The following is a 16,891-nucleotide window of genomic DNA, read 5'->3' on the forward strand; positions in this document are numbered from 1 at the left end:
GTAGGTCACTGTTAGATAATCATGCAGGGTTCTAATCTCCAGATAGAGGTATTGGTAAAGGTTCCAGAAAGATTTATGTAGGTAATAAAAAAACAGAGAGGTTGCACAGACTGGAGCTCTATTCTCTAGAAAAGGTTGAGGGGTGACCTAACAGAGATCTTTAAGTCTATTAAAGAGATGATGCTTCCACTTGAGGTGGAGGGGAGGAATAAAACCAGAGGACATAAAAATAGCCACCAATAAATCCAATACAAAAATCAGGAATTATGTGTTTGAGGCAAATAGCGTAAATGCAATTAAGGGGAAATTAGATAATTACATGAGGAAGAGAGGAACAAAAGGATGTGTTGACGGAGTTAGATAAAGTAGGGTGGATGAAGGATCATGTGGAGCATAAACATCAGCATAGACCTGTTGGGCCATATGGTTTCTTTCTATGTTGTAAATGCCAAGTCGGTCAAAGCATACCTGCTCTACGAATCTATGCTCTGCAAAACCACCTCCCCGAGTTTTAAACTATTTTGCTAGAAACGCAGGAGTCAATCGCGTAATTACATAAGTAATGCAGTACTAAAAAACGCTGGTTGCAACATTTTAAACTAGGTTTATGGCACGAGACACACCTTTTTCTTCCCGGGGTGGGTATGTTAACAACTTGAACGTTCATGACTGGTTACTCCCACAGCATTGCCTCTGTTCCAGCCTCAAGGCAACTGAGCCCATGCACCACATTTTGCCACAGTGGGCCCCAGAATGCAAGGAGCAAAATAATTAAAAAATATAAAGCTAAAAGTAAAGTAGAACATTTAAATATGTCTCACTTGTGCTCATGTAGGATTGGATGCCTTCATGTGATCTCACCCATCATGTTATAGGCTTATGGCAATACTTCATACACAATGACACACCATACTACAAATATGAACATTTGCTGACATAGAATTCTCAAGTATTTTTAAAATTATACTTTTTCGTTTAAAATTTTATTAAACACTTATCAAACATCTTGATCACTTTGTGCCCCTAGTATCTCCCACAAAACAAGCTGCTTCTGTGTACTTTACTACTCATCGTGAATTAACATTTTGCTGCCATGTATATAGTGATGACAAAATGCTGTTGTTGAAAATGGCTTCAAAGCTTATATGCACTGTATAAGAATGCAATGTTGCTCTCCTGCCACTATTTGCATATCCCTGCATAATTTTAAATAAAAAGTTTCATAATATTACAAGACATTACCTTCATTCCAGAAGCAAATTGGTGTATTAACATATGTAAATGTATGATGCCAAGTTATTTTTCTAACCAGATCCAGCTATCTTAGTGGAGTGCTCATCCTGAACTTAACTTCATTCTTCTGTGGTAAGGGCCCACATTCAAGTGTTGCTAAATATATAGTGATCCTTCCAGAAACAACCCACTTTTGGAAGGGCAACTTTACTGCCAAGAGTTTTCCACAATTCAGTTGTCAATGCATGAAAATGCTCCTTATTACTACACTTTTTTGAAATTCCAGTGAGAACAATACATTCACTACTTTTGTATCACACAGGTACATCACAAGCTTTGTGAAAGCTGGCTTTTGTGCTAATTGTTTCCATTATTGAAATACACAATTTCAGAATCTCTCAGGAAAAAAAGATTAAAACAACAATTTAACAGTATAAAGAACAGGCAATAACAATCAGTGTTGATTTACTGACTTGTACAGTTCACCTTTTCCGATGAATGGTAAAAACAATATCCACATGATTCCCTTTGCTCTGATGTCATATGGTGGGAATTATTGGTGTTATGCTCCTCTCCACCTACCTGTCACTGCTGGTACTACTGCTGCTGCTGACTGAATCACTGCTTGATGACCTACTCCGGGACCCACTGCCACTGGGTGAACGCCGTGACCTTGAGGCTTGACTAGATCGTTGTGGGGACTGGTTTCCTGACCGTGAGGAATGTGGGGATCGACTCCTGCTGTGCTGATAATTTTTTTCCTGTCGTCTCCCTCTTACTTCCCGAGTAATGTCTTCCCTGTAGAGGTCTCGGTGCACTACACTTGATATTGCAAACTGTTCCCTCCCTCTTTGTTCATAACGTGGATCATGAGCTTCAAATCGAGTTGGACTTCGACTTCTTGACCCATAATAAACTCCATGTTGTATAGTTCGATCTCGAGGATCTCTATAGTAATCCTGTTCATAATGTCTGGGGCGATCAAACCCTGCCGCTGTACGATCGTGGTGTCCATAGGCACTGTGATCATAAGTACGCTCCCTGTTATCAGAAGCCCTGTGTTTTGTTTGGGGATGGGGAGGAGGAGGAAAAAATAAGAATCTGTCAAGCATCAGCAAAATATCAAAAAGTCCCCCAAATTGCCCCTTCTAAGCTCAGGGAAAACAAGCATTTGAATTTTAACTAGAGAGTATATAGAAACAATAGAGAAATTAGCAATAGCAAGGTATTCCGTAACTAAAATAGTTGGCATCAGGTTTCTCATTATTTAACTTTTTGAATTAGACATCAGTAGAGCTTGTGTTTTCCAATTCCCAGGCACCGACACACAAGTCAAATTAATGTTTATATTATACTTAAGAGTTTTTGATATTTTCACATTAAGAATTCTCTCACTATCTGTTTCCTTAGCTCCATCAATTATTTTAAATTACAGAACTAATCATTTAAAAACTATACAGGAAGTCCTTAGATTTTCAAATATTGTGCTATACACCAAATCAATCCATAAGGGCGCTGACCATCAAACCTCAAACTACAAAGAACAACATCTTGTAGCCAGTATTTAACCAGAAAACTCATGATTGGAAGAAAGCAAGAATTAAGCAGCAGCAGTTGTGCTGGTTATCTATACCAGATGATGGCAATTCATTTTTTGAATATTAAAATTGGCTGAACCTCTGTAACCACTTTGACAAGAAGACAATCAGGCAGCACTTGCTGAAAGGTGAACCTCTTATGTCCAAACCTCCAAGGAAAGTCCCCAGTGCAGAACACTGAAGGTTGCACCAAAAATTAAGTTACATTGTTGGTTGCTTCCTGTGGGCTTATGAGGTCCAAAAGACTAAAAATCTAGCCTGATTCACTATTCACATTTGTTCAAGAAAAGTCCTTCCTTTAAAAAAAATTAACTGCTTTCTTCCAATTTCCATCCTTTACAGTTAAATATTTACTTCCTGACTTCCAAATGCAGTGATGCTTCATTAATTTTATTTAGCTAGTTACAATTCCCAATTATCAGGCATTAAAGATATGGAAAATATTGTTATAGAGCCTGATTCAACATGGGTTGATTAATTGCTAAATATTTTATCTCCATAACAATGTAAAGAAATGTGGTTATTTTAATTTCGGGTTTTATATCATTCTACCCTGTGCTCTTACTAAATTATTTCATTTTCAATCTGGCTATTTTTGTCCCAACCCATTCTACATTTCTCCCACACAAGCTGTTAAAACATTATTACATTTTTTTGTTAACATTCTACAGATTCAGGAAACACTGAGCAGCAAAGCACTAAACTATGCATAATGTCAACTTGACTTAATTTTTTAAGCTACAGTTACAGAACTGAGCTTACAACATACTGTGGAATCATTTTACACTGACCTTTCAGCAATCAGAAGAAGCAAGCTGATTCCAAAGCGTTACTGCCATCAGCTGACATACAAAAAATACAAACTCCTAATTCATGAAAGACACAGACAGGCAGAGGAGCTAATAGAGCTGTAAGTCAGTGAGATTCTATTGGCTAAAGTGCTGTTTGAATTTCTAGCAGTGCTACTGACTACTGAAGTTAGTGGAAAGGAAGGGTTGACTGGGTTAGGAGAGGGGCTAAGATATACATGGCAGGACATACCAACCTTTTTAGACTGCAGTAAACACGACCTAAATCCCAATTAAATCTAGGGAGAGAAAAGTGTACAAACATTCCCAATTTGGTCCCCTCTTAAAGGGGTAATCCAACTTCGGATAGTGCTAGTGCCGCATTGATTTGGGGATTGTATCAAGAAAACTGAACGCCCAAGATAGATAAACTTCCATTGCCAGTGTTAAGTGCATTCGCCTGAAAACAGATAGCTCCCAAAGTTAAAAAGTAACTCCCAAACCCCAAGACCTTTCTGAGATGGCGAAGTGCGTTCAATTTGATGCGTGTCGGTAGATAGACGTATCCCAATTCTTGAGTCGATATTAAGCAACTACACCCGTTACTCCTAGGGCACAGTGCTTTCTTCTAGTAGAAGGCATTTATTATCCATTTTCTAGCAGTCAGTAGCCATTCAATTCTTATGAAATCTTTTCACATTTGATCTGAAAATTAAAATGTAACGTATCCACTAACAATTTTCCCTTGTTTGATAGTCCATTGGTACAATAAGGTAGAATCAAGAAGTATGTCAAACACAAACCAGGTAATCCATTCTGCCATACAACTACTTAAAGGTGCATATAATCCCGTGTTGAAGAGAAAGTGACCTCTATTCCATTATACGGGGAAAATGGCATTCCAAATGTTTAAAAGTTTCTAATATTTTATCTTTAGCCCATAAATATCCATAAGATCCAATCAGGGAGAAACAAAATAAACAGTACAGATTTGTAGACCCATGACAACTGTATCTGTTACGTCCTCATTCTTCAGTTTTCCTTGCATGTATTCCTGTTGAAAATCATTGGCTGTAATATCCTTCCAGGAAATAGTAGATCAAAAGAGTACTCTATCTTCATAGAAATATTTCATATCCAAAGAATGTGCATCAATATTTTATGTTTAAACCAAAGCCAAATATAATTGTGCAGACAGTCTTCAATGCACTTCAGTATTGCCTCAAAAAGTAGGTCTGGTAATCCCATAGTATTCCTCAGGTTAGTTGCACCAGACAGTAATATTATAGCCACTCGATCGAAGGGATACATCCAGAGGGAACTGCTTGCAATCCAGGGAGAAAAGGGAAGCTTATTACGAGGGTTAACTCCATATTAACTGACAGAAACCTTCCATCAAACTAACCAAACTTATCCCAGGAGTAGTCATCCAGCCAGCTGCAGGATAGATCCACTGCGAATAGGCCAGAGCTGCTACTGGATTCAATCTCTTCCATATCCAACAACGGTACGAATGTACAGATTTCCTCAATAAATCCATCTGGGGAACCTATACATGAGTTGCTGCTTCTCACCACACTATTTATCAAAACCCTGCCTAGAGAAACCTTGGAACTTACCCATCAAGTCTCCGTTCATAACGTCCTTCCCGTCCATGTAGTGATGGTGGTGGTCCATATGTTGGCCCCCCACCACCTCCCCTGAACCCTGAAACCTCTCTAGTACGAGTTCCTATAGGAACGGTATCATCTAATCCCCGAGCAGCACTGGGAATAGTGCCAGGCTCATTGTAATCCGTTCGCAGATCCCTGTCTCCCATTTTGTTGACAGAATTGTGCGCTTTCTGCGCACTCTTGATGTCCACAAAATCCACAAAGGCTGCCACTCCACCTTCTGAGCCCCTTTTGGGAAGAATTTTGACACTTTCCACACGGCCATATCTGAAAGAAAAAGAAAAAAAGAATTAGCTTAACCATTTTAAATTTAAATAGGTTGTGCTTAACTGTTCAAGGATACAACCATATATAAATATGCACAGTATAAATCTGCCAGGACATGATACAATTGAGGGTTTGTATAATAATCCGCAAATTCATATTGTATCATTTTTATCATTTTGTTTTCTGCGCTAGAAAGAAATTTATTTGCAGTTTTGCAGTGCATTATATATTAAGATTTCTAATGGAAATACGTTGTTCAGGTGCTGGATGCACTGTCTCCAATTAAGTATATCCAAAATCATAGAGTAAGCATCATTTTTCTAGTTCGAGAATGTGCAGGGAGATGGGGGGGTGGTTAAGCTGGTTTTAACATCCAGTTCACGAATACACAACAAAGTTCTGCCCGATCACCAGAATCTAGACCATTGTATTGATATGTATCATCACTGCATAAAGGAACATCTACCATTTCCTATCAAGCCACTCTAAGATGTTGATTTACACCATGCTGAGTAATCCTTTTTAATTAAATTAATCGATGTGTGGATTCTTCTTCAAAGTTAGGCCTGAGGTAAAAATTTGATCAGAGTACACAAGCAATGGTCAGATATGCTACCCAACATTTACTGAAGTGCATTACAAAATTTATTAATCAATTTATTTATTTCTTCTGTTCTAGTTTGTTTAAACTAATTTTGGCAAAAGTATTACTTTCTTTTTTAAAAAATTATACAAAAAAATGAAAGCATTGATAAAAAGGAACCAATTTGCCATTTACTGAATTACTGCTACAAATAAAACATGATCTCTAAGCAAAGTGTCTTAAACCAGAAAGTCTCACAACCTGCATTACTAAGTCATAAATTTTAATTTTCCATCATATCTCTACAGGTTTTTTTTAAACTGTAGTCAATCCTCTCCCTTATTTTCCTGAAGGGTTTCAATTATCGCATTTCTTACAAGTGTCAGCCATAGGTCAGTGATAGCACGCTCAATTGAGGCAGAAGATTTGGGTTCAAGTCCTACTTCAGAGGCTTCAGCACAAAATTAAGGCTGACACTCCAGTGCAGGACCAACGAAGCATTGCCCTGACAAGGGTGCCATCTTTTGGATGAAATGTTAAATTAAAGCCCCACCTGTCTTCTCAGATGATATAACAGCAGGAAAGTTCTCCCTGGTGTCCTGTTCAAGATGTATCCCTCAACCAACACCATTAAAATGGATTATCTGGGCTTTGCTAATTGTAGGACCTTACTGTGCACAAACTGACTGCCATGTTTCCTATATTACTACAGTGACTATACAGCCAACAACATAATTTTGAAGTAAAGTGCTTTGGTATACTCTGTGGATGTGCAAGACACAAGTCTTTCTTTCTTTGGCTGCTGAATGCTCTCTGATACTTCATTCATAGCACAGTAGAGCTTGATCCTATTGTCACTTGATGACTACACATAGGCTATTTCCACACTGGTATGCTAGTGCTACTGGTTCTCAAAATATGTCTCACATACAGTGGCTACCCAAAGTAAATTTGATAAATTTGCTAAGATTGGCCCGGTGGTATTTGGCAAATTAATTTTACAATTGGGGTTGGCTGCACTAGATCTGCATTTTTGGAGTCCATGGCAATGCCACGTATCAATAAACTAAAAACAGCCATATGTACTTCTAGCAGGAGTCATTATACTGTGACCAGAAACAAAAACTTAAGCAAATTTTGTCATCCAAACCCAAATGATAATACTCCAACTGTTCCCCATTGGCTGAGAATTTTTTCATCATTTCATAGAATGTGAGTGTTGCTGGCAAAACCAGCATTTGTTGCTCATCCCCAATTGCTCTAGAGAAGGTGGTGGTAAGGCACCTTCTTGAACCGCTGCAGTCCACATGGTCTAGGTACATGTACAGTGTTGTTAGGATTTTGACTCAGCAACAGTGAAGGAACTGTGATAGAGTTCCAATTAGGATGATGTGTGGCTTGGAGGGGAATTTGCAACTGGTGGTGTTCCCATGCATTTTGCCTTTCTAGGTGGTTAAAGTCACAGGTTTGAAAAGTGCTGTTCAAAGGAGCCTTGTTGAGTTGCTGCTGTGTATCTTGTACATAGTACACATTGCTGTCACTGTGTTGGTGGTGGAGGAGGTGAATGTTTAAGGTAGTAGATCAGTTGTTGATCAAGCAGGGTGCTTTGTCCTGGCTAGTGTTGAGCTTCTTGAGTATTGTTTGGAGCAGCACTCATCTAAGCAAGTGGTGAGTATTCCATCACATTCCTGACTTGTGCCTTGTTGATGGTGGATAGGCTTTAGGGAGTCAGGTGGTTTGTGAGGCAAATGTTACTTGCCACTTATCAGGCCAAGTATGACTACTGTCCAAGTCTTGCAGCATATGGACAAGGACTGCTTCAGTATCTGAGGAGTTGTGAATGGTACTTAACACTGTGCAGTCATCAACTAAGTCAAAACAGATTTAGGACCTACCCCATCTGTAAGGTTCAGCTGTTCACTGAATAAATTCATTGTGCTATTGGGGTCACCATTTTCAGCATGGTTTTGTTTTCAAATGAAAATTACCAAGATGAGAATCTTATCCACCCAACCAATGGCATATTTGAAAGCCATTTAAATGAAACAGGTAGCTAGCCCACCATCTTCTTGTCCACCTCGAGCTGTTCCCCCATATTAGTGGGTAGATAAGGCATCAGCCCGCCTTTAGGCCTACTGAGGCCCTTAAAGGCCAATTAAAGTCCACTTAAGGGCCTCTTTCTGCCTTCACTGTCATAGAGGAAGGCAGAGGAAAGTGGCCAGCCCGCTATTTTCCCAACTCGGGGTAAAAGGTGAGAAGGGGGCGGTCCCCTGTGTCCATTGGTGGCACCCCTTGCAAAATGGTAGCACCCCCTCCAAGATGGTACCTCCCACTTTCCTGCTCCACTCCCCCACCCTGCCCATTGTTTGGGTCCTCATCCTTCCTCACCCAAAAATGCCACACTTAGCTCAAAGTCCTGTATCCGTGGATCTTCCTCTTGGGACTCTCTGTATTCCCAGCAGCAGGCACTGCTGCATTTTAGCATTGCTGGGACTACTCAGCTGCTGGCCAATCAGATTAGCCAGCAGACCTTGAGGGTGGGACTTCCTGTTCTGAAGGGGCAGAAGTCCCACTCTCACCTCGGTAATGTCCCCCTCCCCCGCATATTATCGCAGCGGGCAACCCATTTCAAAGTTAGCGGGTCCAAGGCCAACTTTTCCATTGGGGGTCGAGCATTACCACCCCCGCCCGTAAAATGCAACCCTGTATCTATTTGCCACATCTCTGTGTCCAGTCAATATGTTGCAACTTAAAAAGACCAAAAATATTTTCAAGGTTCCAAATTTCGTATAGAAATCATCAAGGTATAAATGTTTTGTGCATTTGCGTTCAGCTTCTGGTTGATAGCAGTATAGCAAATTAAATTAGTGATATGGAAAATACATGTCAGAAAACTAAGGCTTCAATGTTACAATGTTTTGCAACACCACCATGAAACAAACCAGAATCCTACTTGGGAACTGGAAATTGTAGCTTGGTGTTGTGGCTTTAAATTTTCAAAATATATATTACGCAACACTTCCATTTGTAAACAGTAGGCATTTTACCAGACACCAAATTCCAGAAATGCGCTGAAGTTTCGACTCCTACTCCCCCAAATCAAAACTGCCAGATACTGTACGAGTTAGCACCCACTTCCTTTTAAGTGTCAGTTATTTCCGGTCTCACCCAGAAATACTGATGCTCCCATTCAGGGTGAGCAACGCCATGGAAGAACCGAAAAGACAGATGCATGCTTTTATAATTAAGTGAAAAATTATTTCGAAAATTTCGTCTGTAATGCATGGTTGCAACACAAGGCGGTATAACCAACCAAGATGGGACAACACTGATCAACTTAATTAAAATCTATGTTTTAATATCGCTGACCGTGAAATCCGCAAGCAGTAATATGCCACCCTTTCCACAAACATTTCAGTGAATGCTGCTATCTGATTTATTTATTTGAACCCACTCTAAACACAAACGTTGCTATCTGTTTACAGGCCAGTGTACACTTTGAAAAGTCAAGGACGTTTAAACAAGAGGCTGGACTTTTGGGAAAATGCCGAAAGGAGCAGCTTAACACGTTTCCCTCAATGACGAGCTGAACTGGCCACATGGACACACCTTGTGGCTGCCTTCCAAGCTCTCTAATGCTGCAATCTCGCGGCCGACTGGCGGTGCAATGCTGTAAAATGGCGGGACACATCACAGGGATCGAACGGACCCATGTAATGGCGGGAGACAGAGGAAAAAAAGGCTTGAAATAATGTCAGCCGCCGAGTAAATCAATGAGGCTAACAAAAAAGACTTGCCAGATTTAGAATAAACTGCACAATTCGGTGCTAAACTGTAATCTAATTTTCCCAAAGTAATCTTCTGTTGCTAATACTGCACGATTTTCATTATTTCAAGGACATCAGCCCTAGTAGGGTTCTCATTGGACGCAGTCATCAATTAACTTACCTTTCAGAAATTGGGCAGCTCGAGCAGGGATATCACATGATCCACTGGGAGTGTAGCAGGATTTCAATGCGGTATGTCCTAATTTGTAGATTTCTCTCTACGTAAATATAAATCAAAATGGTTCTTCCCCATTTCTGAAAATAGACAAGTATCTTAGGTTTCCTACCGCTATCCAATACGAATGTTTTGTACAATGATCTCCGTAAATGCGATTTTGTGTATTTTAATTAATTTGTGTTGGGATTAGCATGGCGTTCGCACGTGGATTGAGCTGCCTGATTTCTTCTGGGCAAATCTCTTGAGAGAAGCGAATGCTACATTTTTACACAATACATAATATACACTACAGAGCCAAAACAATTCTGATTTTGTGTATGTCCGCGCTCCGCTGCAATCGCTGACCCAAAACCTTTTCTAACGCAGTCAAATAGCCCAAACAATCGACGGTTCAATTTTTGCAACGAAAAAAGATTGAAAGGAAACCCTGCCCGAAGTATGGTAGAATTTTATTGCTATACTCGGCTGGCTTCACCTGCCGACACAGCCGATCCAAACTATAATTTTTTGGGGGGGCGGTTAAGTGGGATGTCAAAATGACAACTACACCAGCCTATGATAGCAATTTAATCTGTGAAATGCGTGTGTATATAATATCATACGTGGATGACTATACTTCAAAACGATAAACACGATATTTCTTTTAAATACAGACGCAGAATGGAGACGGTTGCGATTATCCACAACCTCTAAGCACTACCAGTGGAGCGAATAGGTACAGCTCCACAGTGATCATATTTGTAACGCAATCACTGCTCAACAGTACAGCATATTTTAAGGCTCCAGTGTTTTCTTCCTTAAAACAGAAAGGCCTGGTAATATTTTACTTCAAAATAGAAACCAGTATAATCTCGGTTTTAGAAAAATTCAATTATAATTTGTGCATTTTACAAACAGCCCTTAAGCATATTTCTGGTTGTGAACACATTCGTTTGTCCAAATTAAATCGATTTTGTCAAGTGAGGTTGGTTCAAAAAACTAGTGTAGTATACTGTTTAACTCTGGAACGGTGTAAATGGAAAGCATAAATTTTAAGGCATGGTCGTTAAACAACCTGCAGGATCCCTTAGTACACAAACAACAATATTCACAAATACAAATATTCACTTCTACTAATGTATAATAATAGCACCAGAGGTCTGGCAAGCTTTGCATGGATTGCTGCTTAAAGAATCATAGAAGCACACTCAACTGCAGTTATAAAAATGTCTTTTTTAGTTAAATACCATGAACTGGATATTATCCACAAAATACTCTCAAAGTTAGTCCCTGAAGCCATCATAGCAAACATCTGAAGTCCATGAAATTTGCCTAAAGCTCATCTCATAGTCAAAAAAGGAAACTGAACAATTCCAATGAACTAACAGATAAGTTAGCTTATTATCAGTGATAGGAAAAATAATGGAACCATTCAAAGATGCAGCAGGAAAATATCTAGAAAACGAAAATACAAGAATAGTCAACAGATTTCAAAAGGGAATTCCATTCTTGATTAACCTAATTGATTTCTTTGAAGTAGTAACAGGAAAAAGTAGACAAGGGTAATGCAGGGATTTGATATATATAGACTTTTAAAATGCCTTCAATAAGAGCATAACTAAGATTAGAGAATGAGTCAAGGAACAAATCACTGAATGGATAGCAAACTGGCTATAAAACAAAAAAGAGAGAATTAAAGTTTACGGTAGTTACTCAGACTGGGGAGAAATGGGAAGTGATGATCCAAAAAAGAACAATCCTCATGGTCATCAATAATCTAGCCCGAAGCATTAACAAAGCTACATCAACTACCATCTTTCACAAGCAGGATGGCTTGAGTCACATGCACCGCAGTCATCTTAATTATGCCTTATACTATACAACATTGCTCGAGGCTAAATAAAGACAGATTGAAGTTGGGATCTTGTTGCAAGTTTCAGCAATGTCACCATCCTGTTGCTTAGCAACCTGCAGATATTTCAGATTTAAAATGTTTGTTTTGCTCTTTACAATTCATTTTTAAACTACATATCTATAATATTAAATATCTTACATTTGACACTTACTGTCAACTTTTTCCAGACATTTTAAGTGACCAGACTTCATAAGTACTTCATTTGGATGTGAAAGGCTTTGGGAATATTGAGTTGGCGAAAGGAACCATACAAGCATATTATTTTTCTTTATAAATGTGGACATAAGAGTATATCATGTAAACTGCCCATGTGAAATTATTACTCCTTAATTAGACCCTCACACCAGTGGAGGTACTATGTATATCCAATATTTTAAAATAATTAGTGATCTAAAGATTCTAAAAATGCTGCACCAGTAGGTGGGGCTGTCAACATAACATCACTAAACACATCAATATCAATGTGAACTGGCCTAAGATTACATAATAGCCCAAACATGCATAAGTTTCAGTTTTCAAAAAGAACAAAGAGAAATGACAGGGTCTGCTGCCATAGAGAAAATATCAAACAGGATCCATGAACAAGTTGCCTGTCGAGGCAGGGATCAGAACGGAAGCTGAAAATGGAAAATTTCAAAGCACAGGAAACTCTTGAGCATGAAAGATACCGCAGCAGAGGCTGTACAGAAATGGCAGAAAAAAACTGACGAGCCATGGTCATGTGATGAACATGAAGAGCCTGCCCCTCCCCTACTAAGCAAGACAATGGACCCTTTCTGCCACTCCCCCCATCCCTGCTGAGCTAATTATTGGATTGCCCTGTTATATTGGCAGTGAACTCACCCTTCATCCACTTGAGATGCTTTATATCTGGCCTTATTTATTTTGTCTGAATTGCTGTTCACCAATGCTTCTGTTAATCTCTAGACTGATGTCTAGTAATTTTTTAAATTATATTTTGTCCTTCCTGCCTGTTGAATATTGCCATTTGGCAATATCCTTTACCCTCATATCAATACCAAGTTGAACTCGAACTTGTTCAAAATACCAACATCTCTTAAAGAACACCAAAATGAAAAGATACAGCACCATTGAACAACTGTGCTATTCCAAATACTGAACCATATTTCTCTTCTCCTTTCTGCTAAAAATATTTGCAGTTTCCCTTACTCATCTAAAAGCAGAGGCAGCCAGGGCATTCAAGCAACAGCAGCAATTTAAGCATTATCAAATGAATTCTCTCAAGGCTCATTCCCACCCCAAGTGTTGCTTGCTGCCAACCAAACCTCTTCCCGAAAGAGATGGCAAACCATGACTGTGCGCTCAAGCAGAATGTTTACCAGTTCCATTAAATGTACTAAATCTGTTCTACAATCACCGCATTTACTTTCTCCTTTCTTCCATTATTGAAAATGCTGACCATGTCAGAGTATATGCTCCTGGAACCCTTTATTACCACCCCACAGTAGACATAATTGTGTGAAAACTCAAGACGGTGAGTATTAGCTTTATATTCAGTCACAACTAATATATAATTCTATCCTAACTGTACATTCACATGCAAACACTTGATGATAGTTACTGAATAGAAATCAAACAGGAACTGATTTTCCCAATACTAGTCAGAAACCAATTGTAGCACCCCAACTGCTGGTCCGGTTGAGATTAACTAATTCAACCTGACCAGAAATAAAATCTGTTGTAAAAGCAAAAAAGTAGTAAAATCTGTTTTGTTCCGTCACACCCTTATTCCACCAACTGAGCCATCACAGGAACTACTTAGCATTTTTAAATAGCCTAAAGGTTGTGAAAAGTTGCATAATTATTGTGACAGAGCAAATACATATAACAAACTAAGTAGGACACAGGGTTAATTGCATGATTATTAAAAAAATGTTCTAAAACTTTACACACAACCTCAATAATAATACCCTTATTATTTAAAGAAGTTGCAGATCATGGATTACGCTTGTTTTTAATAAAAGGATACCTGTAATATTTATACATAGTATTTTCTATCCTAAGATTATTCTTAGTAAGTTTATAAATCAAGATTATCTAGGAACATAGATTACTTTGGTATCCTTTGATGTTACAGCAAATGTATCACAGGATACACTAACTGTTTTGAATTCAGATTCCAAAACAACCAATATTACAATGTCCAGCAGTGGTCAGTTGAATAGATTGCAGGATATTAGAATGTTCCTTATAGTACATCTATTTCACTTTTTTTGATCAACCCTCTGTTACATCAAAGAACTAAAATTAGGTTAGTTAGACACAACTTCCCAACAACAAATCCATCCAGGATGCCCCTTATTAACCCACGCTTCTCCTTGTTAATTTGTGTAAACTATTGAGTTGCAAAATTAATCAGAGACATTCAGAACCAGAATGAACAAATAACTGAGGTTTCAGTTTTTCTAGTTGTGATATAGCTCCATTTTCAATGCATTTGAAACATTAAATGCTTCAAAGTGGGTTTATCTTAAATATACTGAAACACTCTAAATACTATCAACTTGCAGTTTTGTTTGCATGACACAATATTTACATTATATTCAGGTGGTTACATTCACTAGTGGCATCTTTGTTGAATTTTACTCCATGATTTTTAATGTAGTATAACATGCTGAGTTAAACAGATCAAGTGAAAGAATACAAATCTACTAAAGGTTATCTAGTTAAGATATCTGCAGGATAAAGTTACCCAAGTACTAACCAAGAACACCACAAATATTAGTCAACCTACAAAATATTGTTTTTAAAAATTGCAGGTTAAGATTTTTTCTTAAACACAACCATTCTGCTTTCAAAGAAGCTGTATGTTTTACATAATCTGCTCATAAAGTTGAATGGCCCAAAGAGGCTAAATCCCCTTTGTGCACTAATCTGCTTGCTGGATTTTGAGATTTAATGTTACAATGTCAAATGCATCTCAGAATAGCAGATTGTAGCATAAAACACATTTTTAAAAAATGTGTTAACTGTTTCTCCAGATACTGTCAGACCTGAGTATTTCCAGCATTTTCTGTTTTAATTTCAGATTTCCAGCATCCACAGTATTCTGCAGTAGTAATTTTTTTATTACTTTCAATTTAAATATTAAGCGCACCTGAGACAGAAAACTGTGAATTTACTAAAAGCACAAGATCAGCATGAACACACTGGGAAAAGTTGGCAATGAACTAATGACTCTTCATAATATGGAAGGGAGGTATTCTGGCGCAATGGGTAGCATTGCTGCCTCTGAGTCAGAAACTTCTGCATCTCACCTCAAGGACTCAATGGTCAAGGAAGGTGTGTTCATAGTGCAGCCAGACAGGTTGATTATCAACCTGCAAATCCTTCCAACACAAGCCAATGGCAGGTGGTAAGTGCGGGAAAGATTCCTGGTCAGCCATGTGATGGAAGGAAAGTTGGAGCTGCTCTCATCACTATCCATAGCTCCAGACTACAATATGCATCTAAAAGTGCAAGTTTCCACAACAACTTGGGACTCGGTGAGTGATCTGTAACACAACATTATAATAAGGGCAACTGCGCTGACAAGTGGCAAGTAACATTCACCCCACATAAATACCAACTGACGGCCATCCCTAACAAGACACCAAGTCCTTCTACCCTGCCTTGAGATTCAGTAGCATGATAGATCCCCAAATCTACCACCACTTGAGGATCACCACTGACCAGGAACTTAACTAGACAACCATGTAATACTAGTTACAAGAACAGGTCAGAAGCTGGGTATTCTGTGGCAAATGACTCACTTCCCAACTTTAAAAAGCATTTCCAAAATTTACAAGGCACAAATCAAGAGTCTCATAATATACTTTCCAGTCTGGATGAATGCAGCTGCATCAACAGTCAAGAAACTCAACACATTTAGACTAAGTTAGGAGCCACAGTAAATTATATTGATGGGAATAGGAAGTCGTAACAGTAAAGATAGACTACGTGAGTGGGCAAAACATACAGCAGGTGGAATTCAATATGGAGAGCTCATCCATTTTGGATCTGAGAACGACAAATCAGAGTATTTTCTTAATCATGACAGACCAGCTGGGGTTTAGATATCCCAGTAAAAAAAAATCACTAAAACCTAGTGCACAGATACAAGTAGTAATCAAAAAGGTTAATGAAACATTGGCTTTTATCGAAGTAGAATTGGAATTCATAAGTGAGGAAGTGATGCTGCACTTGTACAGAGTGGAAGTCATGGCCCATCTGGAGCACTGCATTCAGCTTTGGGCACCACACCTCAGGAAAAACATATTGGTTGTTGGAGAGGGATGATGCAACAACACCTTACATTTATATGATGCTATAATATAACAAAACATCCCATGGCACTTCACAGGAGCATTACCAAACAAAATCTGACACCGAGCACCATAAGACAATATTAGGGAAGACAACAAAAGCTTTCTCGAAGAGGTAGGCTTCAAGGAACATCTTAAAGAAGGAAGAGTGGTAGAGAAGTTTAGGACCTAAGCAGCTGAAGGCAAGGTCCCCAACAGTGGAGCGATTAATGTACAAGAGACCAGATTGGAGGGACAGAGATGAGGGTCATTGGCATAGATTCATCAAAATGATTCCTGTGTTCAAAAAGTTAAATTATGACAACAGGTTCTATAAAGCTGCATCATATTTTCTTGATTTTAGAAGCAGGCAGAATTATCTAATTGAGATGTTTAAAATGATAAAGCAATTCAATAGGGTAGATACAGAGAACAGCAGTCAAATGAATCATAGAATGATTACAGTACAGAAAGAGGCCATTTGGCACGTCTTGTCCATGCCAGCTCTCTGCAAGAGCAACTCAGCTAGACCCCTCCCCTGCCTTT

General features: G+C 38.7%; 1 protein-coding gene and 1 long non-coding RNA gene across 9 annotated transcripts in view; one reads left to right on the forward strand and one right to left on the reverse strand.

Moving 5' to 3' along the window:
• spen (spen family transcriptional repressor) overlaps positions 1-16,891 on the reverse strand; it is an 88,500-nt gene that overhangs the window by 63,271 nt on the left and 8,338 nt on the right. For 6 of the 8 annotated variants that reach the window (XM_041207240.1, XM_041207238.1, XM_041207242.1 and 3 more), the window contains exons 2-3: positions 5,239-5,559; positions 1,816-2,289 (exon numbers count right to left, since the gene is read on the reverse strand). In XM_041207240.1, coding sequence (XP_041063174.1) covers positions 1,816-2,289; positions 5,239-5,559 — 795 coding nt within the window. Of the gene's footprint in view, positions 1-1,815; positions 2,290-3,876; positions 5,205-5,238; positions 5,560-16,891 lie in introns of those variants that run through there. The other 2 variants (XM_041207244.1, XM_041207245.1) reach the window with 2 other exon arrangements.
• Positions 9,330-12,185, forward strand: LOC121288612. The gene is made up of 3 exons (XR_005945392.1): positions 9,330-9,528; positions 9,628-10,161; positions 10,801-12,185. It is a non-coding gene; the product is annotated as an uncharacterized LOC121288612 (long non-coding RNA).

This window comes from Carcharodon carcharias, chromosome 15 (assembly GCF_017639515.1).
Source record: "Carcharodon carcharias isolate sCarCar2 chromosome 15, sCarCar2.pri, whole genome shotgun sequence".
Classification (NCBI taxonomy): domain Eukaryota; kingdom Metazoa; phylum Chordata; class Chondrichthyes; order Lamniformes; family Lamnidae; genus Carcharodon; species Carcharodon carcharias.